General features: G+C 37.5%; 1 protein-coding gene across 1 annotated transcript in view; it reads left to right on the forward strand.

Moving 5' to 3' along the window:
• Positions 1–4,148: 4,148 nt before the first annotated feature.
• The window catches only part of GPC5 (glypican 5), a 101,011-nt gene continuing 77,342 nt past the window's right edge, over positions 4,149–27,817 (forward strand). The window contains 2 exon segments of the mRNA XM_062624540.1: positions 4,149–4,332; positions 16,713–16,883. Of these exon segments, the coding sequence (XP_062480524.1) occupies positions 4,149–4,332; positions 16,713–16,883 (355 nt within the window).

The following is a 27,817-nucleotide window of genomic DNA, read 5'->3' on the forward strand; positions in this document are numbered from 1 at the left end:
AGCACTTTGCCTTGTTGAACCTTATACCATTGGCCACAGCCCATCGATGCAGCCTGTCCAGATTCCTGTGTGGACCCTTTCTGTCCTTCAGCAAATCAACACTTGAGAGCATCATTTGCAAATTTACTGAGGCTGCAGTCAGTCCCCTTGTCCAGATCATCACTGAATATATTAAACAATACTAGCCCTAACACCAAGCCCTGAGTGACACCACCAGTGACAGGAAAGACAAGTTGAGAGAGCTTGATCTGTTCAGCCTGGAGAAGGCTCCAGGGAGACCTTGTTGCAGACTTCCAGTACCTAAAGGGGGCCTAGAAGAAGTCTGGAGAGGGACTTTTTACAAGACCATATAGTGACAGGACAAGGGGGAATGGCTTTAAACTGACAGAGTGGAGATTTAGATTAGATATTAGAAGTATTTTACTATGAGGGTGGTGAGGCACTGGCACAGGTTGACCAGAGAAGCTGTGGCTGCCCCATCCCTGGAAGAGTTCAAGGCCAGGTTGAATGGGGCTTGAAGCAACCTGGTCTAGTGGAAGGTAGCTCATAGCAAGCAGGTTGGAACTAGAGGATCTTTAAGGTACCTTGGGGAAGCAGCAAGTGAAGTTTGTTTATATTGGATTATGCTCTTGGGGGTGGGAGTAAGCAATGCTGGAGGTATATGATACTCCTCTCTGGTCTGGAATTGTTTCCTCAGCATTTTCTTTCTCTTCTGTCCTTAGCTGAGGTCTCAGCTTACATTTCTTTGTAATTCGAAGCATGAAACAAAATGGTGCTTTCTTGGTAAGATTTCATACATATTTGAATTAAAATACAATTTTATGTTTGTTGTGTTCTTTTTTTTTTTGTCTCCAGAGTGAATAAACTAATTCATCTGCAGATCAGTTCAAACTTTTGTAATACTAGTATGAACTCTTTCAACACTACAGTTAATGGACCCTTAGATGAGTTAAATTTAGAGTTGTGCGTGAAGCTTTACTGGCCTCACCATAAATTTGTGGTGTTTATAACTGTCCAGTAGTGTTATGAATCCAAATGTTGGATAGCTTTTAACCCTATTTTACTAGCTTACTTATCTCAATTTTAAATAGCAGGATTCTTTTTTTTAAATTTATCTACCATAATGACTATGGAATAATAACTGAAGAAAAAGTTGGTGGGTTCCACTCCGTGCTTTTGCTTTAATGTCAGGGATCCCTGCTCTGGTTAGAGCTGTATAAAAAGCAAAAGGATAGCATCAGAACCAAGAACCTACAGAGAGCGTGTATTAGACCAGAAACAGATGGGTAGAATTTGCTACTGAGACATGATGTGAACGTGCTAGTCAACACAACAGTTCTTAATTAAAAACTTCCTTAATTGCTGTGATATGTATAAAAATAATAGTAAAAAGAGCATAGTGAAGAAATCTTTAAAGAAGTACTTAGAAAAACGCAGAAGCTTAATGGATTTTTGAACTGCTTTCAGATACACGAGACAAAAATAGGAGATAGCATGAAAGTATTTGACGATTTCAGAAGCTGAGGATGGAGACAGGTGCTGTAGTCCTCTGGGAGGGGAAACGTCTCTTCCCTGAGATAGGAACAGTAAAAGGATATGCAATCAAAGCCAAGGGACTTGAGTTTGACACAACAAAGAGTGCAAGAAAAGTGGATGTTGTCAAAGCAACAGGTCAGGAAGGGTTTTTTTTGCAGGAGCTCTCTGAGAGGATACAAACAGGGAAGATGGCACAGCCAGTAGGCACAAGATGGCAGTCCAAAGGAGAATGCCATCTGTGTACATGAGCAGGAAACCTAGTGCTGTGTGCCAAAGAGAATAGAAAGCTTCATTTTAGCTTGATGTGATTAGAAGGCATGTGTCAGTATTTCAGGTAATACAGTGGTATTGTTCATGATGGTTAAGAAAATGATCAAAGGCAGAATTTTGGAATCATTCTTCAGTCGTCTGCTGACAGCTGGATATTTACGAATATTCACCAAGGGCACATGTTACGGCTTTGGTCAAGAAAAGAGGTCTGAAGCCAATGTTAATGTTCTCTCATAAAGTTCATATATATATATATGTATTTATATATTCTCGTGTTAAAATGAGAGAAGTCCCTTCTGCATGTGATTGCAAATATGTCATAACTTTTCCAGAATATCCGATTCATGAAACTTGTTAGCTAAAATATACACTTTAACACTAAAATCAGTGATGTTTCAAAGCATAAAACAAAAAAGTTAAATTTAGTGTCATGATAAAGCCAAAATTGTTTCCTTCACAGTCCCTATGCTAAAGTTATAAAAAGAAAATAATCTGCAAACTAACCCCCCAAATCCCTCAACAACCAAACAAAAACTCATTCCATTTCCACTAAACTAGACTCTTCCTCATCTTGAAAGAGCTAGTTAAAACAGGTATGTTCCATTTCTTACCAAAAAGCTCCCTTTTCCCTTATTCTGTAGAACATGAGGGTACAAGTTCCTCTGAATTGCCACTAGTGGAAGATGGGAGGAGGTAGTAATTCAAATTAAAGAGGTTTCCCAACGTCATCTGTCTCTGTTGCCAAACTTCTGTACAGTTTTGAGGTAAATGAGAAACCTAGTTTTTTATTTTATTTTACTTTTTTTGAAGTAGGAATACTTGCGTATATTTCTTAACGTGCAAGAGTTTTTCCCCATCTCCTAATACTTAATTTTCATGTTTACTGTGAGTGCTGCACATCTTATACTAGGTGTTGAGATGTGCAGAATTTCCCCTGCCATCTTCAAGCTGATGAATAAGATCCTGTCTGTGTTCTCTGGCTCCTATATTTGGGTGGTTTTCCTCAGCAATGTTTTTCAATATTTAAAAGTAAGCATTCTGTTTAAGGCAGTGTTTTACTGACTGATGAGAGGTTTGCTGCCTACTTAAGCAGTGAACCACACACGACATTGACTTTTTTAATTATTTCTATTTTTCAAATTAACCAAATCTTTTTATTTGCAAGTGGGACTCCCTGTTCTCTTTTCCCCCTTTTTTTTTTTATTTCATTAGGTGACTAAAATGTAGTTTACTTTAGCAAGAAGATTGTAAGCTGTCATTTGTGTTCAGTCCTTATGCATCAACAGTAGAAGAACAGAAGAACAACTTCTATTAAAGGATATTTCATATAATGTACAAACTTGCTGACAGAAGGACGTTGCCAAGTCCAGGAGCATAGATGATTCAAAAAAGTGAAATACTCGTCTTCTCTGCTTCTTAGGAACCCGGTATACTGGGTAATGTTAATGTAATGCCATTCTTTTATTGCTCAGCAGTGAAATGGTTGATCTTTAGTGCAAGTTTTAAGAACTTAAGTGTTGATTTGTCACCCGTATTTAAATGGATGCATAGAATATATCACACTCGAACTATTTTCACAGTCTTGTGTTGAAATCGCTGCTGCAGATAAGAGATTTATTTTGAAGTGAAAGCTGGGATGGACTAACGCTGCAAAGGGCTGAATGACCACCAGCAGCTTCAAGACGGACTAAGGACAATTTCCGGTTGTAAAGGGTGAGGTGTAATACTTAAATTTGTGCATGGGGGAGGGATTCTTAACTCTGGCACCTAGAAAGCTGCTGCCTGGCTGCTCGGACAGATAACACTGGACTTTGGCTGGTAGGCATGAGAGGGCTTTGTAAACCTGGCACTTTTGCCTAAGAAAACCAGCTTATGAAGATGTCTTGAAGGTAGCTGAATTCTTTGAGTCTCTTGTCAGAAAAGCAGAAGTTTGTCGTTTGAAGCCAGACTAATTGTGTATTACTGCCAGCTCGCAAGCCTATTGCAGACAGTTACTAAATAACACTACGAGTTATTTTAAGTCTCTTTTCTCGTGCTTTTTTGGGGGTTATCGCTTATATACCAACTCGTGCGGTCCTCTCCCTGTGGGTTTTCCCGCCCCGCACCGCCCCTGGTGTGCCCGCCCCCGAGCCCGGCGGGGCGGTGTGGAGCCACGGCGACACCGGTGGTGGGCAGCGCTTCATCGCTGCCCTCCCCCGCCCCTTCTCGACCCCTGGGCGGCCCTCCTCGTCCGAGAGGGAAGCTGGCGGGGGCCCGGCGGGGGGAGGGTCCCGGCGGGAGGTCAGTGGACGGGGATGGCTCGGCGGCGGCTCTGCTGCGCTCCCTGAGGCGGCCGCCGGGCGATGGGGGGGGAGAGCCTAAGCCTCGGCGTCCTCAGCCTCGGCGTCCTCAGCCTCGGCATCCTGCCCCTGGCCGCCGCCGCTCCGGGGGGCGCGGTGCCACCGCAGAGCTGCCAGGCCGTCCGGAAAGTTTTCCAGCTGCGGCAGCTCGGCCCCCTCCGGGGCATCCCGGAGTGCCCGGGCGCAGGTGAGGAACAATTTACGCGGGGCGGAGGGCGCAGGGAGCGGCGGGGCAGGGGATGCCGCGGCGGTAGCTTGGCTCACTCGAGGACGTGCTGCCCGGTCGCGGGGCGGTGGCTCTGAACGTGGGACCTTCGGCGGCGGTTAATGGGTGGCGGCGGGGAGCATCCGGGCGGAACCTCTGGGCGCGCCTGGCTCCTTACTTAGGAGAGAAAGGCTGCTGCTGGGGTGCGGGCTCTGCGAAACGTGGAGCACCCGACACTTGCCTAAACCTCCCCCCGGTGCCCTGTTCCGTGCTGTGCAGCTTCGGCTGGGGCGGGTTGGGTAGATGCGGCGTGTCCCCCGGCTTTCAAATGTCCGCGGTCAGGCGCAGATACTGCGTCGGTGCCCCAGTGCAAACCCTGAAGGAAGGGGAGAGCCGGTGGTATGTATGCCCCTTGGGCTGATGGAGTTATTGTCGCGTGAAATGAGAGTAATTTACACCGCTGCAAGCGGTGGATCCGCACATTTTTCCTACTAGATGTCTGCCTGTCGTTCTAAGTGAATAAAATGCCAGGGAAAGTAATGTCTTAATGGAAATTTGCGTACGTCCTCGCCTTTAAATCAACAGTTAAACTTTCTTTTTTTTTTTTTTTTTTAAGCGGGTACCAAATGACATTGAGCCCGTGTGTAGTAAGATGCACCTTCTTAGATTTGGTGTGTGTTTCCAGCCTCTTGAGAACCTCAGTTGATTTCAGTGTTGCTGATCACAAAATTAAAATGCGCATATTTTCATGATGAGCCATATAGGGTTGGAAAATCTTTTTTTTTTTTTTTTTACACATATATTTGTAAAGTGTGTGCATGTTTAGATGACAAGAGAATGTAAGTCAATGCTTTCCTGACCAAAAATGACTTCTCAATGCAACAAAAGCTGAATTACCACCCCCCTCATATTGAAATATCAATAGTCTCTTTTTTAACATAGTCTGTGTAGTTTATAGTAACTCTGCAAATTGAGCTAAGGCATACCATGATTATTTTTAAAGGAATCACTACAAAATACAGCTTTTTAATGACTTGAGTTTTGAACATAATAGATAATAGTTGCCGTGTGCAGCTTACAAAGTGCTATATTCAGCTTACCAGTACATTTGACACCGTGCATTGTCTTCTTACATTGTCTGTAGCAAAAAAATTTATTATTGTCTTCAATAAAAAGAAAACACTTTAACTGAGAAGCCTGATTAGACAGGTACTGTGCAAATGAAGGTGTCTGGAAAGTGAAATCTGAGACTAAGCCTTCTCACTGATTTAAATCTTTTGAGTTGGTTGGTTATTTGTGTCAATACCATTGGTATGAATGAAACGCTGTCAGTTTGTTTACCTGTGCTCTTCTCATTCTGTAGTCTGGCATAACTATTACACTTTCCCTGCCGTTGTCATTAATTTTAATAGAATATGTTCACTTGTATACTAGGGATAGGGAGGAAATCTGTTGCCTCAAGGGAAAAGAACTGTGGTACCTCATGTATGTCTCTTCTGCCCTGCTCTTTGATCTCCTTTCCCCTGTAATATTTTTATACCACCACTCATTTTTTTTTTTTTCTTATGACTTTTCTGTATTTCCTGTTCTTGAAGTAAAAACTGGTTTAGAATTATAAGAATAACAAAATAATTCCTTTCTCAGCTGCTGCCCCTGAAAGCAGCGGTCAGTAGGAGGTGCGGTACAGCCGCGTGGTCAGCAGCCTTTCTCTCTCTGAAGGAATTGCATTGCTGTGGGCAGCCTGGAAAACACCAGCCCTCGAGGAGGGTGTCAGAGTTCTCACCCTGGGCAGCTTTGATCCCAGAGGTACACGAAAAACAAATAACTGCGAACAGCAGAATCTCTCAAGGATTGGAGATGACAAGAAAAATGGGGGTTAAATGAGTCTTTTAGGTTTGGGTGTGTTTAAAAGTATTATAGGCTGGAAACATAATATGAAGAGGAAAGAAATGCCACTTTTGCTACTGATCTTTTGAGGCAAGAAGTGAGAAGTATTTTAAAACCTTTTGTGATGGCACTTAGAAACATATAATGTGTTTGTAACACACACACACACTTTCTGTCGGTGTCAAAGCTGCCTTTGTAAGGTTTAATTTGTTTGCTTAAATTTAGTCATCTGGAACCATTTGAGTTTCCACAGACTCTCTGGAATATCCCCATGGGGCCAGCAGATGTGATGCTTCTGGGAGACTTGTGTCTTTCTGGAGAGGCAATGAGCAAGGGGTAGGATAACTTTGGCATCTCAGATACAACCTGTGGGTACCTGCACTGCATGGTCAGTGCAGCCAGTGGCATCTGGGAGCTGCTCTGCTATTGTTAGGTATTGACTTCAGAGTGAGCTCTGTAGGTCCTTTGCCTACTGTATTGTATATGCTTCTTTAAGTGGTACCTTAGACCTGGCTAGTATAAAGACACCTTCATTTAAATGTCTTAAGTTGAACCATACCTTTTATATGGAGAAGGATTGCTAGCTGAAAAGGAGTGGGAATGTTAGATGGTGAATGGATTTGTATACAGTCAAAGGCTACAGTCTCTACAGTCAGTAAAATTGTAGGGAAGAAGCTGGCTTATATTTGCCTTGTTTCCATTGAATGTGTTAAAAGGCTAGCATTGACAAATGTCTTTTTTCCTCTTTGTAGTGGTAATAAAAACTAAGCAGTCTTAGATCAGTAAATCATGCAAATTGTAATTCTCTTTCTTTTGGGGACTGCCATGTGGCTGTACTTTGAATATATGTTAGCTGAAAATACTATACATTGGTTTATATAATTAGTTTTGCAGCTATTGTATGTAGTTAATACATCTTTAAAGAAGCAAATATACTGCTGTCATTATATGGTGAAATGCCAGATATTTGCAAGAGAGGGATCTTAAGATTTTGTTATCATTCACATGATGCAGGATATAATGGTGTTGAAATAGGCAACTAATAATCAAGATAAATGAGTATCTTTATCAAAATCATGATTTATATTGTGTCTCCCCAGCAATGAAGAAACTTGACTAACTGTACTGTCTTTTGAAGCACTGATTTGTGACAGTATCCGTCACATGCTATATTGAAATATTTGTCACTTTCATACTAATTGTAAATGTTAGCTGCAAAATTACTTTTTTGTTGTGTTTGTTTGTTTGTTTGTTTGTGGTTTTGGTTTTGGTTTTTCTGTCTGTGTCTGGGCTACAAGTTGGGACTGTACAGTAAAACCTCAATAATTGAAAATCCTAAAAGACCCTTTTTATTGTATGGGGAGTCAAAAAATAACCAAAACATGAATTAAATATAAAAAAGCCTCAAAGTTTTGTTTTAGGCTTTTTTTTTTAATATATATTTGTGGATCTGTATGAATTGGATTGTTAAAAAAAAATTGTTGTCTGCAAAACTCTTCTTTATATATATATATGTGTGTTTCCTATGCTCAGTTTCTGGATTGTAACCTAAGCAGCTTCCTTGAAGAATTCTACTTTTTTACCCCATATATGCTAGTAAAACTAGAGTCTTACCTGATTTCATCGGCTCATATTTCAGATTAGATGGGAGCTTTCAACTCTCCTTCTTTTGATTGCAAATAAGATTTCTTCTCTGGTTTCCTTCTCTCAGAATACTTAGAACAGCAGAATAAAATGGACAGTAAACAAGTGACTTTTGCCTTCCTGACAAAGGGCTTCCAGTAGGCACATCCGTGAATGAGGTGTCTGGCTTCTGTTTGCACCAAAAGGCTGAATTCCATGGTTTATTGAAAACTGTTGCATTTCCTGGAAGTGTAGAATCAAACAGTTGCAGATTAAGTGGGAAGAAGTGCTGGAGATAGTTTTCCAGTTCTCTGCAGCTGTTTGTTTTGTTTTTCAGGAATCAATCTAGGCTTCTTTTCAGCAAATTTTGGGATGTGTTTGTGAGAACAAGCATAAAAGAATTAAAACTCTGATTAGTATAAGTTTATTGTGAGGCTTTTTTATAAAGAATTATTATGTATAAAATTGACTAAGAAAAACTGTGCTTGAAGGATGAGATAATCTAGAAACTAAGTTCGTGTGTGATACCTTTTTGTTAATCCCAGTTAAAGTATTCTTGTTAATTCATCTTAAAGTAACAGTAGAAGTCAGTTTAAAATCCAGAGCAGGTTACTTTGATACAGCTCTGAGATCATGCTTGAAACTTAATATGGGTTTCCACTACAATTTACATTCAGGTAATTTGGATTTTGGTTCTATCTGAAGTCAAATCAATAATTTATATATATATATATGTATATATATTTTGTGTGTGTGTGCAGGAGCATTTTTAATTACTCTACTTACTAATTGATCTCCAGAAAAGGATTTAGGCAGAGGCAAAAGTGCTCTGTCATATCAGTTACTGGTATTCGTTAGATCACATCTGTTTTTGCAAGGACTGTTGCTTATGACAGAATTTTCTGTGTGTGTGTGAACCTACACCCTTGCTTCCTGAATGTAAGTAGTATTTCACCTCTGGATCCACAAAATGATCACTGTGAAACAATTCTTAAAACATTTTGAGATTAAAACCAACAAAAAATGGGCTCAGCTATATAGCAACTTCCCCATCTCAATCTCTCATATTTCAGTACCTCTAGGAAGTCAGCAGTGCTCAGTAGCCTTAGGATTTGATCTGACTGGGATGACTTGAAAGGCTGTGTCCATACTGCTAGAGGACAGGGGACCAGCTCCTGTTTGTTGTGCTGAGTAGAACAGAAGGGCTACATTGCTTAATCATAACAATGAATCCTAAAATGGTTTGGGTTGGAAGGGACATTAAGATCACCTTGCTCAAAGCCCTGTCCAGCCTGGCTGGTGTCCTGTAGAAGGGACAGACTGCCCTCACTCAATGGGTTTTGCCCACACATTTTCTCTGGATCCAAAACAATGCTCTTATAATGCCAAGGCATTATGGATTTTTAGGGTTCCCTTCCCCCACAGTTCAAGCAGTCTTAAAAATAAGAAGGCTTTTCACAGGCAGCGAGTGTATTGTAACTTGAGCACGTTTTGTGCCATGAGCTGTAGCATGGCTGTATGGAGGGATGTGTGTACCTTGTTGGGGGGTTGTCGGCTAGTAGGAGGATGATCTTAGAGGATGTTAAGAAGGAGCCAGATCTGTACAACAGAGTTGCCTATGGTGCCCTTTGATAGCAATGTGTAGAATGCACCAGCTCTAGAAGTGCAGCTAATACTGGTGCCTTCTGAAGAGAGTTCAGAAGCATGGGCCAGGCTGGGTGCTTGAGGCTGATCGCCACCTCTCTTAGCAATGCTGAAGTACTTCACAGCAATCATGATGGCGATTAATGCTAAGTCTGGAGTGGTGCTTTTAACAAAAATGAGCAGATATTAAAGGGTAAGCATGAGAAGAACTCAACATCTGATACAGGTTGCAAATCCATTTTGCAATAAACTGCTTGTTTGAATAAACTGCCTGTTTCTTCAGGTCCTATGGCATTTTAGTGTTGGCTTTTAAAAGACTGTTTATTGTGACAATCCTAGGTCTGGTTTGGGATATTTCGGTCTCTGGACTTGATCTTATGGGAGTATTTGTCTATGTAGGCAGGCAGAAATTTAGCACACATCTGGTATTTTCTCTTCTTGGCAATTAATGTACTCATCCTGTCAGCACTTGTTTATCTCAAGGTACTGAAAATACGGATTTGTATGGCTGAGACCATGAATGAAAGTTTGAAATCAGTTCCAGGTCTTCAGGAAATAGGTAAACCCATACCTCAGAATAATTACATTTTGTTCTTGCTGAACTGTCTTTTCTCCACCCATCTAGACTGTTTTCAGTTGTAAAAACCTTTCCTATACTGTAACTGTTTATGTGAACATATAGTTGTTACAGGCTTAGTTCACTTCTTCTTGTCATGTGATCTTGTTTAAAGATAGATTGCAGCATAGGGCCTTTAGAATTTGGTACTGAAGAGAGCCAGTATTCCTTATTGGAGCAGAAAATATTTTCTCACTGTATTTAAAATAATTAGTTATTGACAAAACAGGTCTTGTGGAAGATAAGATTTTTACATGTGAAAACAGAGAAAAGAAGTGTTTGGGTTTGGTTTTTGTTGTGTTTTTCTTTTCTTTCTTTTTTTTTAACATTGGTTATACTGAAATGAAATGACCTATTTCACTTGCTGGTTTGCATACCTTCTTCTGAAACATTATCTGCAAGCTGTTGCTTGTTCTGTAGCTTTATAAAGAAACAACTAACTACAAAATCACTCTAGATTTTGAGCAACCTCTCAATTTTTAGTCAGTTAGGTTCTTTTGCATGCTTAATGAGCTGGAACAGAAGTAGGTCACTAAAATGTGTTTTATATGTACATAATTATTCTTAAAGTACAAAACAAAGTTCCCTAATGGTTGGGAACAATATCCATGTTAAAAATATTCTGCTTAAAAAAACCACGACAAACCCACAATAAAATCTAGGGAATAAAGAATATTGAAGAGTCAGCTGAAACCATAAACAAATATTATTATTTTAGAGTTTTGCTAAAAGTCTAAATGTCATCTTGAATCTATACTAACACCCGTGATAAGCCTAGATAAAATTTCATATTTGCTACTGCTTTACAAGAGACAAACAGCAGAAGGTTTGAAAGCTAAGTAGTGCCTAACATTTGTTTAAAACTAAGCACAATTTGGATAATAAAGGTAATCTTTAGATTATTTAATTTTAATGCTAAACAAGAGCTATGCATGTCTATGCCTATATACATAGGGAACTGCATGTGAGCAGATACTGTGTCTATTATTTGTTAATAACTAAAATGTAGTTGGAAGGTCATACTTACTGGTAAAATGACATGGCGGTTTTGTGCAAGGTCTGCTTTTCTGAACCTCATAAGAAAAAGATCAGTGCTCCTTAGAAATGAAGCTACTCTTCACTTATGAAAGAGACACATGTCAAGTCAGTAGAAGAATGAGAAATAGTACTCACAAATTCTAATTTTTGCTTGGTTTGACAGCTCAGCTACACACTTCTGATCATGAAATTATGGTTTATTATACAACAATGCCATTGATTAAAATGATGCTGTATGCAAAGCAATGTTAATCATGTTTGAGGCAACTTGATCACACTTTGCTAAGTTTTATTTTTAGTTCCAAGCAGAAGGAGGACATTTACATGTAGTTACTATCTGCTAAGATTTGGAGGGTAAGGTAGATCATCTTATATACGTGGTAGTGAGGTGTTTTACTGTTTTTGAATACTTTTTAAACAAAATTAAACAAAACTCTCCTTAAACTCACTACAGCTATATGCTTCATTGGGAAGAGTTGTACCTCTCCTCCTAATATTTGGGCTCATATACAAGCTGTGTTGAAATTTGAAGATTGAGTGGTTGTATTGAGGGGACATCCATAATCTGGAAAATTGGATAATATCTTTCTAGTAAGTCACTTACCAGAAAACTGTAACAGTATAGTGATTTAGGAGAAGAAAAATATATCTAGTTGGGAGTTTTCCTTTTTTAACCTTCTTGAAATTGTTTTTTTATTTCTTAAATGATTTGGTATCCAGACTGTGTAATAACAGTTTATTGAAGATCTTAGTTCTCATCCACTGTACTATTGTCTGGAGTAGTGTGAATTGTAAAGGTGTCACACTATGCTTAAGGAAGAGGTTTGATTGTGATGATGTGGTTCAGAGCATCTGCATAAGGATTAGGGAGGGGAGTGGAAAACAAAGGAGATGTTATAGTGAGTGTACCAGCCAGCCAGGATATAAGCACTGGTGAGTAATTCTGTAAGCAATTAGGAGAAATTTCATGATCAAAAGCCCTTGTCCTAATGGGAAATGTCAACTTCACAGACACAATAGCAACTTCACAGACATAATATCATCAAAATGGGAATATCATACTGCTGTCATGAGCAGGTCTTGCAAATTCTTGAAGTTTGTAGGAGTTCATTTCTTATCACAAGTACTCAGTGAGAAGAGGAAAGACTCCTTCCTAGACTAGATGTGAAAAGCGTAGTGGAGTGAATCAGCCTTCACTGTGACATTGTATAGTTCTGTTTTCTTTGTAATCATGTTTTCTGCTTATGAAGAAGAAGGAAGTCCTAATGTAGGCAATGCTTAGTAAAATTAATCTAGATTAATTTATTCTCCCCTTTGTCATTTAATTCTGGTTCAGACTACTGCTCTGTTTTTTGCTCTGACAGATTTGTTGGGCTGTTATAATTGTACTTAAAATTTTCTGAGGTTAAGAAGAAAATAGGAGTAGTTAGTAATATTAAACTTTAAAAGTATGAAATAAAGAAATAAGACAATTACTGAGAATTGTGCTAGAAAATATTTGTATTTTTAATAAATATATAATTATCTTAAATATTTATGAAAGAGAGGAACATGAAATGATTAGATTGGGGTTCTCAGGCTGCTTTGTGAAATTGGAAGCAACAGAAACATGTCTAACATCTGGTAAAAGAAACCAAAGCTATCATGAGGAATCTCAGCGCTAATGGCAATCCGAAGGAGCACATTGCAGGAAGAGTGAAGAGACTGCTTCAGAGTAATATATGAGCAGCAGATTATCTTCTGGGTATTTAGAAATGAAATAATTTGGTGTTCTTTTCTCCATGAAACTGATGCAGCTTTGAGGGAAAACTAAGCTCAGTGTTGTTCCGAGTTAGCTTCTGTGTCGGTTTTGTAAGTAGGTGCTGAGCATTTTTCTTAACAAAGACAGGCTTTGAGCAAGGTGAGACATGAATTTAACATGTATTATATAGTAAGATTTCTAATAGACCTGGAGGTTTCAGGAGCATAAGAGTTCATAATTTAGTTCAGATATTATTCTGATTAGATGAATTGATAAAATGGTGAATTTGTGCGTAGCAGTTCAGCTTTTATTTCTTGAGACTATCTTATAGGTCAAAAATATTCTCTTGATAGGATATTTTGCATTATAGAGTCTCAATTCAGCTGTACTTAAATTAATGGCTGTATTAGTTACCATATATAAATTTGAGCAGCAGTATTAATAATGGTGTACCAGACACCTCAGAATTCATGCATATGGGTTAAAAAATATCTGTCTTAAATCTGTAGTATCACAGGTGATCTCTGTCCTGCCCTGCACTCTTTCTTTGTAAATTATGCTGGCTAGAAACTTCTTTATGAAGATAAAAGACAAAAGACTTTTCCTGAACAACAGAAGTTGAGTTTTAAGAAAATATGAGTACTGCAAAGAATTGTAAATTGCTTGGTTTGTCAGTGTGAGACCAATAGACAAACACTAATAGATCAGGTTATATGACTAATTCTTTCTTTATGAGCTCCCTGCTGATTTGTTTGAAGGTTAATAAAGAGAAATTGTATGCACAGATAATGAGAAATAATTAGAAAAAATCAATTTTAAAATAATCAAATGTAAATAAAACCTTTCCTTTCCAGAGAAGAGCCTAAAGAACAGATGCCGGGGAATAAAGAATACGGTAAATCTGAAATTGGTATGGTATTGAAACGTGTCCAAACAACTTAATAATAGTTCCTCTCTTTACAGTATTAGTTACATGACTAGATAGCTCCCTGCCTCTTTTCTACAGTAGTGATTTGATTTTTGTTACCAGCAGGAGATAATATTCAGTAACCAAATAGGAAAAATGACTGATGTAATGCAATGCTGTGAATATTGCTATAAGTATGAACATTTTTTCTCTTGATGTTTGTCAGGTCTGTTGCTTCAGGCATGCTGCAGACTATACCTTGGCTTGTCTTGTACTGTGATATTTGTGGTATGATAAACTCTTTGAGACTTAAAAAAGAAAAAAAAAAAGATCGAGAAAGCTGAGTGTCATATCTGTGAATTGACCTCTCTGGTATGATGAGTAAATACTGCTGTAGGCTTATTTATCATTCCTTTAATCTGTTTGCAGGTGGGTGTTATATTAGTCCAGTTTATTGCTTGCTGTTTTAACAGTGTGTTATTTTAAAGTTCTTATTTACTGTAGCTAATATTTAAGTTTATTAGTATTCAGTATAACAGCAAATCTATCTAATTACGAGCAAGAGGATTTAAAAGGATTAATAGAAACTTGGAGTGGTTTATTTCATTAAACAGTGTCAACTTAGACATGTTTTGCATTAGAATTACCTGCGTTTGTGTTTCATGTACATGCAGCATAACTCACCCCTGGAATGGATAGTATTAACACAGCTTTAATCCTTACATTTCTGGATCTGAGTCATGCATCGCTAATTTGTTCTTTTGACCTATTGATGGGCCTCACTCTGGAGAGCTGGTATGGACTGGGAGGTTGAAGTCAGTGGGGTCAAAAGATTGAAATCTGGCTTGGGGAAGCAAGGGACATGCAGTGGAGGTAGAGGAGAGGGAGATTTTGTATAGACAGTTGCATGGATTCTGAGGTTGTAGACAACTGGTGAACTGTATTTTTAATACTAATAAAAATCATTGTAAGATGCTTATTAATGTTGCTTTCAGGCAAGGAACTTTATTAAAGGCTGGCTCTGATGCTGAACATTTTCTTTGGCATGCACAGCATAAATAGTAGCTAATATAAAGGTAATTTAATAGACCACCTTAACTTGCAGCTTTATTTTAATTTCTCAGATGAATTGGAATGTCAGAGAATGGAATATTAATTTTTTTGCATGGCAAGAGATTTGTAAAGGCAGCTAGCCAGGAGAAATTACTTAGTTTGTAAAGTGTGAAAGTGTACATAATGAAGAACATGAAAAAACTATTTTTAAATAAATGATGAAGATAAATAGCCTTCAAAACCACCAAGCTGTATGAGGAAAAAGATGTCATATCTATAGTATAACACTTATGAAATAAAATTTCTTAATACTCTCAGAAGTTCGGTGATTTATGCCTACATTAGAGCAGAGTTTTAGCTTTCAGTTGTGCTGGTTAAGGTGTTCAGCTTTCTGTACTGTGGCTCATAGGTGTACTTACTTGTATTGAACTGCTACTGGAGACCACTTCAAAGAGATTTATTTTCACATCCAGAGGTTACATTCTTACATTTGCGTGCTACCATGAAGGCGGTCTCAGATTTGTAAATTCTGTGTGGCAGTCAGATTTCTTAAAGTATCTACTGCTTTTCATTTAACATAATGATATTTACTGCTGTTTATGTCTGTGAAATGGATTTGTTTCAAGGCACACAGTTTTACAATAGGTAATAAATTGTTCTTGTGTATATAGAGTCAGACTTTAGTGAGTATGGAATTATATCAGTTTCTGAGCAGCACTCCTCACTAAGTGAATTAGTTTTGCCTGAAAACTTACATCATATGACCTAAAGCCTGAAGCAGAAAAGACCCTTCAAAAATTAAGAGAAATTCTGTAGTATTTAATACTGATGGTTCAAATGTATTCTCCTTCCAAACTTGCTTTTGGATGGGGGCACCAGGAATTGTGAAGATAGAAACCAGCAATGCCAGAAAGAAATGTTCAGCAAATCTGAGACTGTATTATCAGTAATTACCAAGGGAAATTTGTTTATTTGTCATGGGAATCAAAATCCTTCTGTGGAGTATTGTACAAGTGTTCATCCATGTCTTGGCCAAATTCCTGTTGTTTTTTTTTTATGGTTCATATAATTTACCTGTTTCATTCTAGTCTTGTACTTTTCTAAATGTGATTTCTAAGGAATCTTCTGGATCTTTTCTGGTGTCTAAATGTGGCACAGTGGGTTCCTGCTTCAGGATTGGGATTGCTTTATATAAACAATAGCGCTTTTTTTCCCACTATGTAGCTGAAGTGAAATTCCAGGGCCAGGAATCCCTTCCATAAGTTTGCTTCAATGGATAAAGGGACATGAATTTGATATAATACATTTAAAGATTTTACCATTCTTTCAGAATGCTCCTATTCAGCTGAATTTTTCTTTCTTAGCTTTCTGGTATATGTTTATTTAAAACACCTAATTTACATAAGATAACTAATGGAATATTTAGGCTCCAAAATGTGTAAGGCCTCCCTTCTCCCTAGCTATATTCATACTACCTTAGAAAGATTTATCAGAGAAAAATAGGTGAAAAAAAGACTTAAAAAGTTTAGTGAAAGGGAAATAAAAAGTTAAGTATTTTACCAACATTAGTTAGAAATATTCACAGCTGGAATAAGTTTATAGTGTCAGGGAAATTATCTTATATGACATTAACTAACTGTAATAAGTGTTCTCTTCCCAGAGAATTTTAGTTATTATCCCCTTCTATTTCTTGTTTAACAAGACCAGATGTCTTTAAAGCTTTGGGTATTTCTTTTATGTGTCAATATCTATATGAAAAAAAAAACATCAACCAAATCCCCCCCCCCCCAAATATTTGCTATGCATTTATGTATTGCATACTTGTGTTTTGTAGTAATCAGTGTAAATATCTCTTTCTCTGGGGGTTGATCTCCGGGTTTGTGCTTCTAAAAATCCAACATGCTGTACCAAGAAGATGGAAGAAAGATACCAGGCTGCGGCAAAGCAAGATATAGAGCAAGTGCTTCAAACATCAAGCACTACATTAAAATTTTTAGTATCTTGTAATGCAGCTGCTTTTCAAGGTAAGGCTTCCTACTTTTTGTTTCCAAACTTGTTCATACTTTTCTTGATTTTCGTCTTTGATTGCTTTATGCATGTAATAGAAGTTATCTGTTAATTTTCAGTTTCTCCCTATGCTTTTATGTTTTCAAAGGAGGAGTATTAAGTTATGCAGGTGATTAGAAACTGCTATTGGAATACATGACTTTAAAAAATGATAGTTGAGAAAAACTAATAAATGTTTTTAGTAAAATGTTTTGATTTGAATTGTAAACCACTAACTTGGCATTCCTCTAGAATGTGCTTTAATTTCAGTGATAATTAAATGCAAAATTATTGCCTGGAGTGCTGCAAAAGAGAGATTTTGTTATTCCCGTATTTCCACCAACCATGTTCATTATCTTGTTCTAATAGAAATACTTTGTAGTTTGGTTTTGAGGTTCATTTTTGGGATCTAGTTTTTTAAGTTTTTGAGTGTCTAAATTTTTTTGGGGGGGTTTCTGAAAGTAATTTTTAAAACATTGGAAGTTGCGTGAGAGTCATTCCAATGCACATTTGGAAGCTATCTGATAAATTAATAGTTATTTGGGCTGGTGGAATTGCCTTTTAGCAATTACCCTGCATACTAATAATTTTTTTTTCTGAATTAATAAAGCATAAATTAATGTAGAAATTGGTTAGGAGCTGGGAAGATGTGAGAAATAGTGGCAATGTGAGATTATATTATGTGAGTGATATAAAGGGATATAGAGTTCACATGTGTTGAGAACAAAGCCCTACAGTTTTCTCATTTGTTTATTAATATGTAATGGCCTTAATGACCACTTGATTGGACAGGATAGAATGGTTAACTTTGTGAAGGCTTAGGAAGATGTCCTTCTGGTGACTGTCTTGTTTTTAACCTGTGAAGTTAAAATGATCAGCAGAACAAGGCCAACTGCCTAGGGTCATAAAATGCACAGCAAAATTGACTCTGGGGTCCTAAAACCATCCCGTTTTGAATTTAGGCTGTCTAAGGCTAAAAACAAATTGCAGTTGCTCCCTACCTTGGGGGAGTATCCCCCTTTAGCCTGCCTAACACAGCTGTCAATATGTGTCAGGATTATCACTGGTAAAATTTGGAAAGAAATTTTTTCTTCTTCTACCTTCATTCTTCCTTTCAACTTCTGTAGATTTTTTTTTTTTTTTTTTCACCATAATAGTGTAATATGTTGTATTGCTGTGCTGACCTAGGGCTGTAGACTGTAGAGCCCAGGAAGGAGCAGTACTCCTCTTAAGTGAGGGTTGTACTCTTTGCCTGGGTGTTTTAACACCTCTTCCTTTCCCCCAGTCCTAGAAAAAAACCGAGAATGCACAAAAACCCCCTTAGATATTTAATAACATAGTTTTGCAATCCCAAGATTTCTCAGTCTTCACAAGAATGGGATTTAAGTAACATTTAAGTGAAGTTAAGTGAAGCTAAGATCCAGAAACTACATTTCTGTTGCTTTTAAGTCCTGAGGGGCTCATTCAGCAGGGTGTTTTCAATGCATGCAGTGTACATCTGCCCTATAGGTAGCTCTCCCTGAAAGACAGGGATATACATATACCTTTCTGTGCAACAGAATAGCAGGTCTGTGCCATTTCACTATTTTTCCACACAGAGTTCACAACCCTTTAAAAAGTGGCAATGTACGACACAGAACAAGGTAGCTGTCTTTTAGAATAAGAAATTTAGAGGTTATAACGAGGTTGTAGAGACTGAAAGCGAATGGAAATGGACTTTTCTTAGTGCTGCTATATTTGGCACTTTCTTCTGAAGAATAGTCTGAAGATCAGAAACTTTCAGCAAGAGCTGCTGTATCTCACTTATGGTTTCAAATGATATGTTGCCCTCTAGATCATCTACAATGTGAAGAGCAACATTGAAATTAAAACATTTTCTTCTTTCTCAGCTCCATAATCCTTTATGTTTTAAGTGAGATGTAAATAATCTAAAACCCCAATACCTGTGAATCCCAATTTACATAAAATAAATGAAACTGAATGATTCTATTAAAAGTCAAAAGAGTTGGCAGGTTAAGAAACCTGATTGTCACTCTGTTGTTATGTTGAGAGATGAGTGTCTCAAAAATGTCTCTGGTTCGCGCATTATTAAATTCATAATAATGTGTTATTAAATGATTTTACCTGCTGGTTGGTCTAAAGAGCAAATCTGTTACACAGATCTTACTAACTTCAGAAATCATCTATTCAGATGCTATTTTGATTCCTTTATAATACAAAAGCAGGATAAACAGTATGCTAGTATAACTTACAGTTGGACGAAGTATGTCTATACATATGTTATACATAAAACACAGCATTAAGCAGCTGTTCTAAGTGCAGAAATCTAGAGATTTAGATTGATACTTGAAATTTTATTATTAACCCTGAGATTTATTTCTGTATGGCAAGCAAGTCTTTTATCATTCTGAAGGGATTTATCTCCATTGTATCTCACTTGTATCTTTTAGATGCTTACTTGCATACACCCCTGCTGTGTTGAAAGCATTCTTGGGGCCATATATACAGGGATTTAATGGGCTTCTTTAATAGTTTTGACCACATTGGTCTTTTCTGAAGTTGTACTTTTTTAGCATGAACTTGTGCTCACGGATTCTTGTCTCAGTTTAAGTTTATTTTCCATCACTTAATTATTTCCCCTAGTTGCAATAATACCTGAATTACAATTAAGCTGATGTAGGTACACTGTTCAGACTAATATACTCAGTGAATAGTAAGACTTTTTCATAATCTCACTTTTTTTACTGCCCAGCTAACTACTGCTACTGTTTTGGTTTATGTCTGTGTAGCACAGTGATCAGTGTAGGTATGCTAACTTGGAATTTGAATAGTTTATGTAGTGCTCATACAAATAAAAAAAAATAGTGAAATACAAATTTAAAACATTAGTCTCTTGGGAGCAGTGGCTATAGAAAGTTTGCATTTTCACAGAACTGTGGATGCCTGCTTCTTGTTTATTCTGAGAATTTTGGGAAGCTGATAGCTGGCAAAATATAGGAGCTTGAAGAAAGGTAGTATAAAGTTGGTTTTGAATGAATGTTTAGTGTTGTTTCTAAGATAGTGTTTTCTGTAGCCTTTTAGATTTCCAAGATTTCCAAGTACACATGGAAAAGTTTTCACTTAGTATTTTTTATTTTGTCTGTTAAGAAATTAAAAAAAAAACAACAAACCCAACCCAGTTGCGTTCAGTTTTGGGTAGTTTACTTAAAGAAAGACATGGACAATTTGGAAAAAAAATAGAGAAAAACGTGCTCTGAAATCTAAACATGTAACTTAAAAAAACGGGCCACCCTAGATCTTTTAAAAAGAAAAAAGAAGTGACAGCTACATTGAAGAAAGTCATTATCTGTACTCTGTCATGTACTATATAAAAAACAATGCTTTCATAATATCAAATAAACATTCGAATAAATTATTGCGAAATTTAACCAACCAAGTACTGAATTTTCCTGTAAATAACTACACCTATACTTGAAAAATTAGGTGATGTGTAACAGAGAATAAAACCAGGAAATCTGCCAAAAAAAAAAAGCCCTCTACAGTAAAACCTGGGAGGAGAATTTTTTTCCTGTGGAGAAAAAAAATCTGAAGTTATTGCTAGACAGCTAAGGGCTTGTCAAATGTCACTAGAAACCTATGGTTAGACTGAGCCCAGTGTGACCCTTGACTATAATGAAAGCTTGAACACTTAGTTAAATTTCAAATACTTTGATACCTGCACTGAGGTGTCTGAACTTGTGCCCCAGTGTGTGTATTATACACACCAAATTAACAGCCTTCAAAAGTTCCCTTCTCTCTGAAACCTTGCAGCCACCCTGTCTAACATAGCTCAAGGGCATGAATAAGGTCTGGGAACAGAAGCAGGTTGTTGAGCAATCAGTTAATATTTGAGTTTCCAGCCTATCAGCTACTTGGAGGTGGTTGCTTTTATCCTGAAGTGAATGAAAGCTGTCTTACTGCTCAGAACAAATTGCTTTCCTCCTATCAGTGAGGTGGAAATGTGCAAGTGATTCTGTAAGTAAATGTGCAAGTAATGTGAAATCATGTGGCAACTTGTTTATGTGCAAAATAATAATCTAATAATAATTTTCTTTCTGCTGTTCTTCTGGAATGAAGCAGAAAGGTATGTCTGTGTCAGGTAATGAAGTAGGTGGCATAGTCATTTTAACAATATAGCAAAACAATCTTTTACTGATATTGAACAAGTCACCAGCAGGTGTAGGTAACTGTACTTTGAGCCTTAAAAGAGCAATTGATACAAGTAGTGTCAATTTTTAATAAATCTACAAATCTCTGCTTGCATTAAGGTCTTGAGCTTAGGTCTGTGTGAACTAGAGGAAGGCTGAGACAGAAATCTGCTGATCCTGAAGTTCTGGAAGAGACCGTTTTATATTCACTATTTAAGTGCATTTAAAATGCTTATGCATAGCAGGTCATACTGTGGAAAGCTGCAGATTTACTGTAAGATCAGCTGCAGAGCTGTTCAGCACATGCACAGTAGCCATTTCTGTAGGATTTTTTAATAGTATCTAAGAATACAGCAGATTGCTGAGGAGAGTTGGCTGTTTTCTGGTTTATTTATTCTACAGTGGATAACTCTTAGACTTCCCTGTTGCAGCTGTTCTGGTCTGTATTACTACTTAATATTCACTGTGGGAGAAGCAAAGTGAAAAATTAGCTCTCTAGTTCAGTGGTTAGGGTACTCACCTGCCACAAAGGAAGGTTGCATGCTACTGCTCCTCTGAGTATTTTTAATTGTTTGTATAATCCATAGTCTACTCTGGCATGGTTTTACCTACCTGAGTTACTTTTGAACAAGTGATTCTCAAAGCACGTATGAACTCTGGGCTAGGTATACTCCCAGTTGTCTGTATCCCGTCAGTTCTGTTGCCCTTCTCAGTGGATTTTCCATAGTCACCAGGACTTGAGAAAGAAGGAATTATGTGCTGAATGGGAACCAATTAATTAACTCATCTTGAAGAATGAAGAGAGTTGCATCTAAACTCTAGTGGGTGTTCCTCTCCACTAACCACCACTGTGATGGCTGTGGGCTGGCTGCTTGTTTCGAACGCGATAAACTTTAACAAAAGTATAGCATAGATGTTCTGCATGATCAGGCTTCCTATGTGGCTGGGAATTTTTTGGTATAGCATGTCTTTGTTCTGTGATTGTCTAAAATGCATTATGTATGCATAAATATATTTATTTATTGTTAGATATCTAAAAGTAATTAAATATTTGAAGTATTCCTTGTTCTTTAAGTTGTACCTATAAGATCTTTGTTCATTTGTAAAATGGGATAATGTAGTTATAATTTGCAAGGTTTGTAGATGTACAGAATGGGACTAGAAATTTTAAGTTCTGTCATGGCTTTGCATTGTGCTCCCATTAAGTCATAGTAATCTTAAGTAGTTTGTAAGCTCATTTTCTTGTTTTTGCCTAACACAGTTTTAACTTCATGTTATTTTAGACAAATTGCTGGTGATGTAAAATGCCTGATTATCATTAATAAGTATTTAGTTTTGTCACTCCTGATATGTTACTTAAAAGCTGTGAGCAAGAATCCTGTAAGCAAAGTAAGGTCTAGTTCAACCATATTAAAATTCTGCGTATATTTTAATTTGCCTTCTGCTGTGTGACTGTGTTACACTGAAGCTGTTACGTGGCTCAGTGGTCCCCACAGACAATTTCTATTTCTCATTCTGATTTTATTGTAAATGATTGTCAGTCTAATACAGGAAACTGGAAATTCAATTTTGATCAGTCCCATGAGGGACTTGATTCCTCATGACATATTCTGGTTGTTTTAAAAATAAATTGAAATAGCCATTTAATTTAAGCATTTCCTTCAGTGTAGAGTATTAAAATCTGTAATTTCTTTTATGCAGGGGCTTCTCTTTTATTGTGTTATTAGGTAGAAGCTGATATTTAAGGGAATTTTGTAGCGGTTACCCCCTTGGGAAAGATTTAGTTATTCATTTAATATTTCAATTTTGTATTTAATGGTTTCTTAAGCATGCTTTTTTTCTTACTTTTAGATGTGGTGATCATAAACCTGCTGTTTTCTTTTAAAGATAATGTTTTCTTTAGCATTTATTATAATTTAAGACTTAAAGATAGCCCTTCCTGTGCTCACTGCACTTAGGCCTTACTGTGAGACAGATGAGTGACCCCTTTGGTTTAAAGAATTTTAATTTTGCTTCCTCTCTCTGTTCTGTGTTACTGTGAGACAATTTAGCGAAGAAAGTGGAAAATGAAATAGCGCAAAGTTGGAAGGGGAGAAAAGAAGGTAACTGTGGGGAGAAAAGAAGGTACCTGTGTAAGAACAAAAAACAGTGATACAGTGAAGCATGGCCTTCCCAGACGCAAAGGTCTTACCTGTAGATGTCCACATCTAGTATCTACCTGTGAGGTATGGGCATTTAGTTCCATAATGACCAAAGGAAATAAGATCAAATGTATCTATTTTAAATGGAGTTAATTAACTCCAATGACTACACCCATAGTAACAGTTTTTACTTACATGAACTGTATGTATATTTATACTTTAACAGTAAGAGATTAAGATTTAGACAATGTCACTGTTACAAAACAGTCACTGGAGCCTGAGAGGGAAAAGGTAAAAAAATTGCAGTTCAAATTGCTGTTCTTCTGGAATGTCACAGTTTTTGAATTAGATACAGAACAGACAAGGTAGTAGAGTAAAAAAAGTAAATAAAATCATGGTCTCAGGTTCGTACTTGCTTCTAACTACAGATTTGCCTCCCTGTCTGAAATAGTTCTTTGATACTTTCTTCTCAGTGAGGGTGACGGAACACTGGAACAGGCTGCCCAGGGAGGTTGTGGAGTCTCCTTCCCTGGAGACATTCAAAACCCGCCTGGACACATTCCTGTGTAACCTTATCTAGGTGTTCCTGCTCCGGCAGGGGGTTTGGACTAGATGATCTTTTGAGGTCCTTTCCAATCTCTAGTATACTGTGATACTGTGATACTCAGCTTCCCTCCCTGCAGTTGCTATGGTACCTAATGCAACTGAACAGGAGCATCCTGTCAAGCAGACTTGGGAAGATGCACTGAGGCTCAAGCTTTTTGCATGTCTTCTTAAAACTCAGGTCCTCTTATGAAGCCAATCAAGAGCACTTATGCTAGGTGACATAAATGATTAAAAATATCCATGTCAATTAAAGATCTTTTAGAAAGTATATGAGCATCGTCTTAAATCTGTGTACTGATCAAAGCAATCAGCTGGGGAATGGACTTTATAAAAACCCAAGTAAACAAACCAGAAATGTAAAAATCTAAAAAACCATTGCAGAAGTAACAAGAGAAGTGTAGAATTAGGGCATTAGGAAGAAAGAATAGAGAAAAGGGGAAATAGGTGTGGTCTTTTTAATTTCTTCTTTTCCATAGAACTTGACACCCTCAGTTCCCCCACCTTCACAGTTTACAACCATAACCAGTAATCCTTTCTTGAGGAGATTGTGACCTAAATATGTACTAAGTATCAGAAAGGGAGGGGGAAGTCAAAGTCAGTATTAAGAATTCAATGTATCCAGTTAATCAGCTGGTTGTTGTAGAGAATTCAGAAAGTTTCTTTTCTGCTCTTCAAACACTACTACTTATGTAACCTGAAGAAAATCTGATTGTGTTTTAGAGGCTAAGATTCTCTCTTCTCTCAACCATCTAGCTTTAGATTTCAGTGAAGCACATTGTGACTAAAAGCTGTAAGGAGTAGTTCGCTAACTTGGTCCATTTACATCCAAGTATCTTCTGTACCACTGAAAGAAGGCCAGCTGTGACATCTTCTCACAGTGTACGTTGCGAATTTAGAACAAGTGATAGTTTTTTGATTTATCGTTTGAAAATGTAAAATCTCATACAGTGTCAGAACAGCATTTCAACATTTTCCTGATAATTCTTAAGACCAAGAAAAGTCTATTTGATGTTCTAACAAAATGAAGCAAAGGAAACATTCTAAATGGATCATGTCAATTTTAATTTAAAGTATAAGTAGTTCCTCAAAAAAAGCTGCTAAACCTGTTTCTGCTCTCATAATAATAAAGGAAAAAAAAGTAGAAATGGTTACTCTGAGTCCAAAGTTTAGAGCCTGTACAAATTCTGGGAAAAAATATGTGTTGCTCTGTAGTGCTACAACTTAGATTTTCCATTACCTTGAACTTTAGAAGTCTTCACTATCTATCTACTACGATGATGCCTGTGTTAGTGACATTCTTTTGCTGTCACTTTGTATCCGCTTTCACAGAGTAAATACTGTTATCTGAAGACATCAGCATATAAACCCAGTCAATGTCAGCTATTAAATATATACGTAAATGCATCTTCTAAGCAGGGTGATCTCTGACTGTGAGGAGGTACCCAGGCTGGTTGATGTACATACGCAATATCAATGCCTAAGCAGGGTCTAGGCCAGTGCTTTCACAATAGGCTAGCCACATCCATGTGTGGGGCATTGAGCTTTATCGTTCATTGCCCTTATGCTCTGTAACATGAGATCATTTTCATAGGTTTTCTTATTTTGCTTGAGGGTGTCTGAAATAGTAATGGTAACCCATCAGCGTAGTGTTTTTAGAGCATGACCTCAGATGTATGTGTTGCATGCCCTTGGGTGTGGTGTTGGGGCAAACGGTGGTGCTTGAGTGGCAAAGGCTGCTGGAGCAGTGATAATGAACTGTGTAGGCTGGAGGGACTCAGGCTCATCTATGCTCTATTTAGTCCCAGGTCCCTGGAGTGAAGTGGGGTTTTGCTTCAGTGGGCACAAGTTGGCTCACATCAGTCTTGGAATCAAGATGATATTTAGACAATACAGATGATCAGGGAAGATGGGAATGAACCATAGAACTGCCTTGCTCAGCCTTGTATACACAGCTATACCCTGATCAGTCTTCCAGGTAACTTTTGAGAAAGTTTATCAACAAAGGTATTTAGTAGGTAAACAAAATAAAATCCTTGTATGACTGAATAACTGGGAGAAAGGGAGAAGAGTGAGTTAACAAAAAAGTATGGGAAGTAATTGATTCTTACAGTGAAGGAAGGTCACCAAAGTATTATTTCAAGAGTGTGTGCTGTTAAACATAGAGCTGTTCAACCTGGAAGCAGAATGAAAAGTCCCAAGCTATACGAGGTGATATAGAAGAAAAAAAATACAGAAAGTTGTAGAAAGGCTTTATGAGACTGGCTAAACAGGAATTAAAATGGCAAACAAAATCCAGTAAAGTTAGATGTCAAATGGTGTATATGGGGAAAATAAGTCCTGTTTCTTGTATGAAGTGAGAGTCTCTGAGTTGACTGGTAGCAAGATCTTATGATTGCAATAGGTAATTCTGTGAAAAATGCAGCTTGATAGCAGTTAAAAAAGTAAATAGCAGATTAGAAACTGTTAGAAAAGGAACAGATATCAAAGGTGGAACCATTGTGTGTTGTTACATAAATTATGTTTTGCATTTTTAATACCACGTACAGTAGACAACTGACATAGGCTTAGAAGCTCCCTAACTTCTAAACAAATCCCTTCATATAATTTGGCAGAACAGTTGTAGTTGTCATTTATCCTTTCTTGGAAAGAATGAGAGATTTAGTGACTTCTCAGAAATGCTTTAATCTGTAATTTGTTCTGGGATTTTATTTTTATAGCTTATCACTAGTTACATTATTCTGGGTACTAAAGAAGTATCTGAAGTTGTAACAACAGCCAGTGCTGGGAGCTCAGCCAGAGGGACTCAGATGAGAAATAAGGCATAAATTTTAATAGTCAAGGTGATTAGCCACTGGAACAGGCTATATGTGGGGATGATAGACTATCAGCTCCATCTCAAGTTCTTCAGTTCAGCTTTTAAAGATCAGCTCTGAAGATGTGCTACTGCCCTATTTTATGAAGAAGCATTTTGGGGGCCCAAGGTGTGTTACAGCAATCAGATTGTACCATCTTGCTCTAGTCTTGAAAATAGTGAGTGTGAACATATGAAGGCATTCATCATAGTATGGTCTGGCACTAGAATGATTCCTTGTAAGATGAATAATGTCAATTTAATCAGAAAACTGAGTGCAGTCTGCCCCACACACATTCCCCCACAGCTTTCTTCATCATACAGAGGGTTAATGAAAGACCACTGAGTTCAAGTTCTCCAGGCAGTTCTACAACTAAGTGGGATTTAGTGTGGCATAGCTTTCATGAAATTCTTCTCAAGTATAAATATCACATGAATTGTTTATAGGTGCTATGGATTCTCTTTGCATGCTTTATAAAGTTTTTAAGGACCTGAGAACCCACGCATTTTTGTATCCTTAGTGAATCCTTTCTGGATTGCTAGGCTTAGGAGTATCCAGTCATGTCACACATTTTAAGTTCTGAAGTCTCTTTGATGTATTTTTTTCAACATCACAGACCTGTATACCACTGACATTATTGCTCTGTACTGTCAGTTTTTGTATAATTATTCATTAAGGCTTTTTTAAAAAACAGATATTGTCCAAAGATTCTTCCATTTCTCTTTGCACTCTTCACCATGATTCATACTGTCTAGTTGAATTTGGGTCCATCTTCTAAGAAGGTAGCATTTAGATCCTGAGAACCATCAATGAAACTTCATCAAGTTTTACAACAAAACAGGACTCTAAAGTTTTTTGCAATTTTTTTTCTTTTTTTTTTTTTTTTCCTTTTAGTCATGAATGGAGAAAGGTTATGCATGACAACTACTTCATTTCTTACCAAACTAAGATACTTTCTGCATCTTAAAATCTTGCAACACTGTTATTTCTGTTATTTCACTTGGAAAAAAACAATCCCTGCCACCCCTTCAAGTCCTCTTCACATTACCAAATGAAATCTGTAGCATGATAGAGGGAACCCCCATGCAGCACTACAGGCTTGGGGAAGAGTGGCTGGAAAGCTGCT

Source organism: Pezoporus occidentalis, unplaced genomic scaffold (genome assembly GCF_034315485.1).
Source record: "Pezoporus occidentalis ecotype Australia unplaced genomic scaffold, CSIRO_AGI_Poc_V1 ctg27, whole genome shotgun sequence".
Lineage (NCBI taxonomy): Eukaryota > Metazoa > Chordata > Aves > Psittaciformes > Psittacidae > Pezoporus > Pezoporus occidentalis.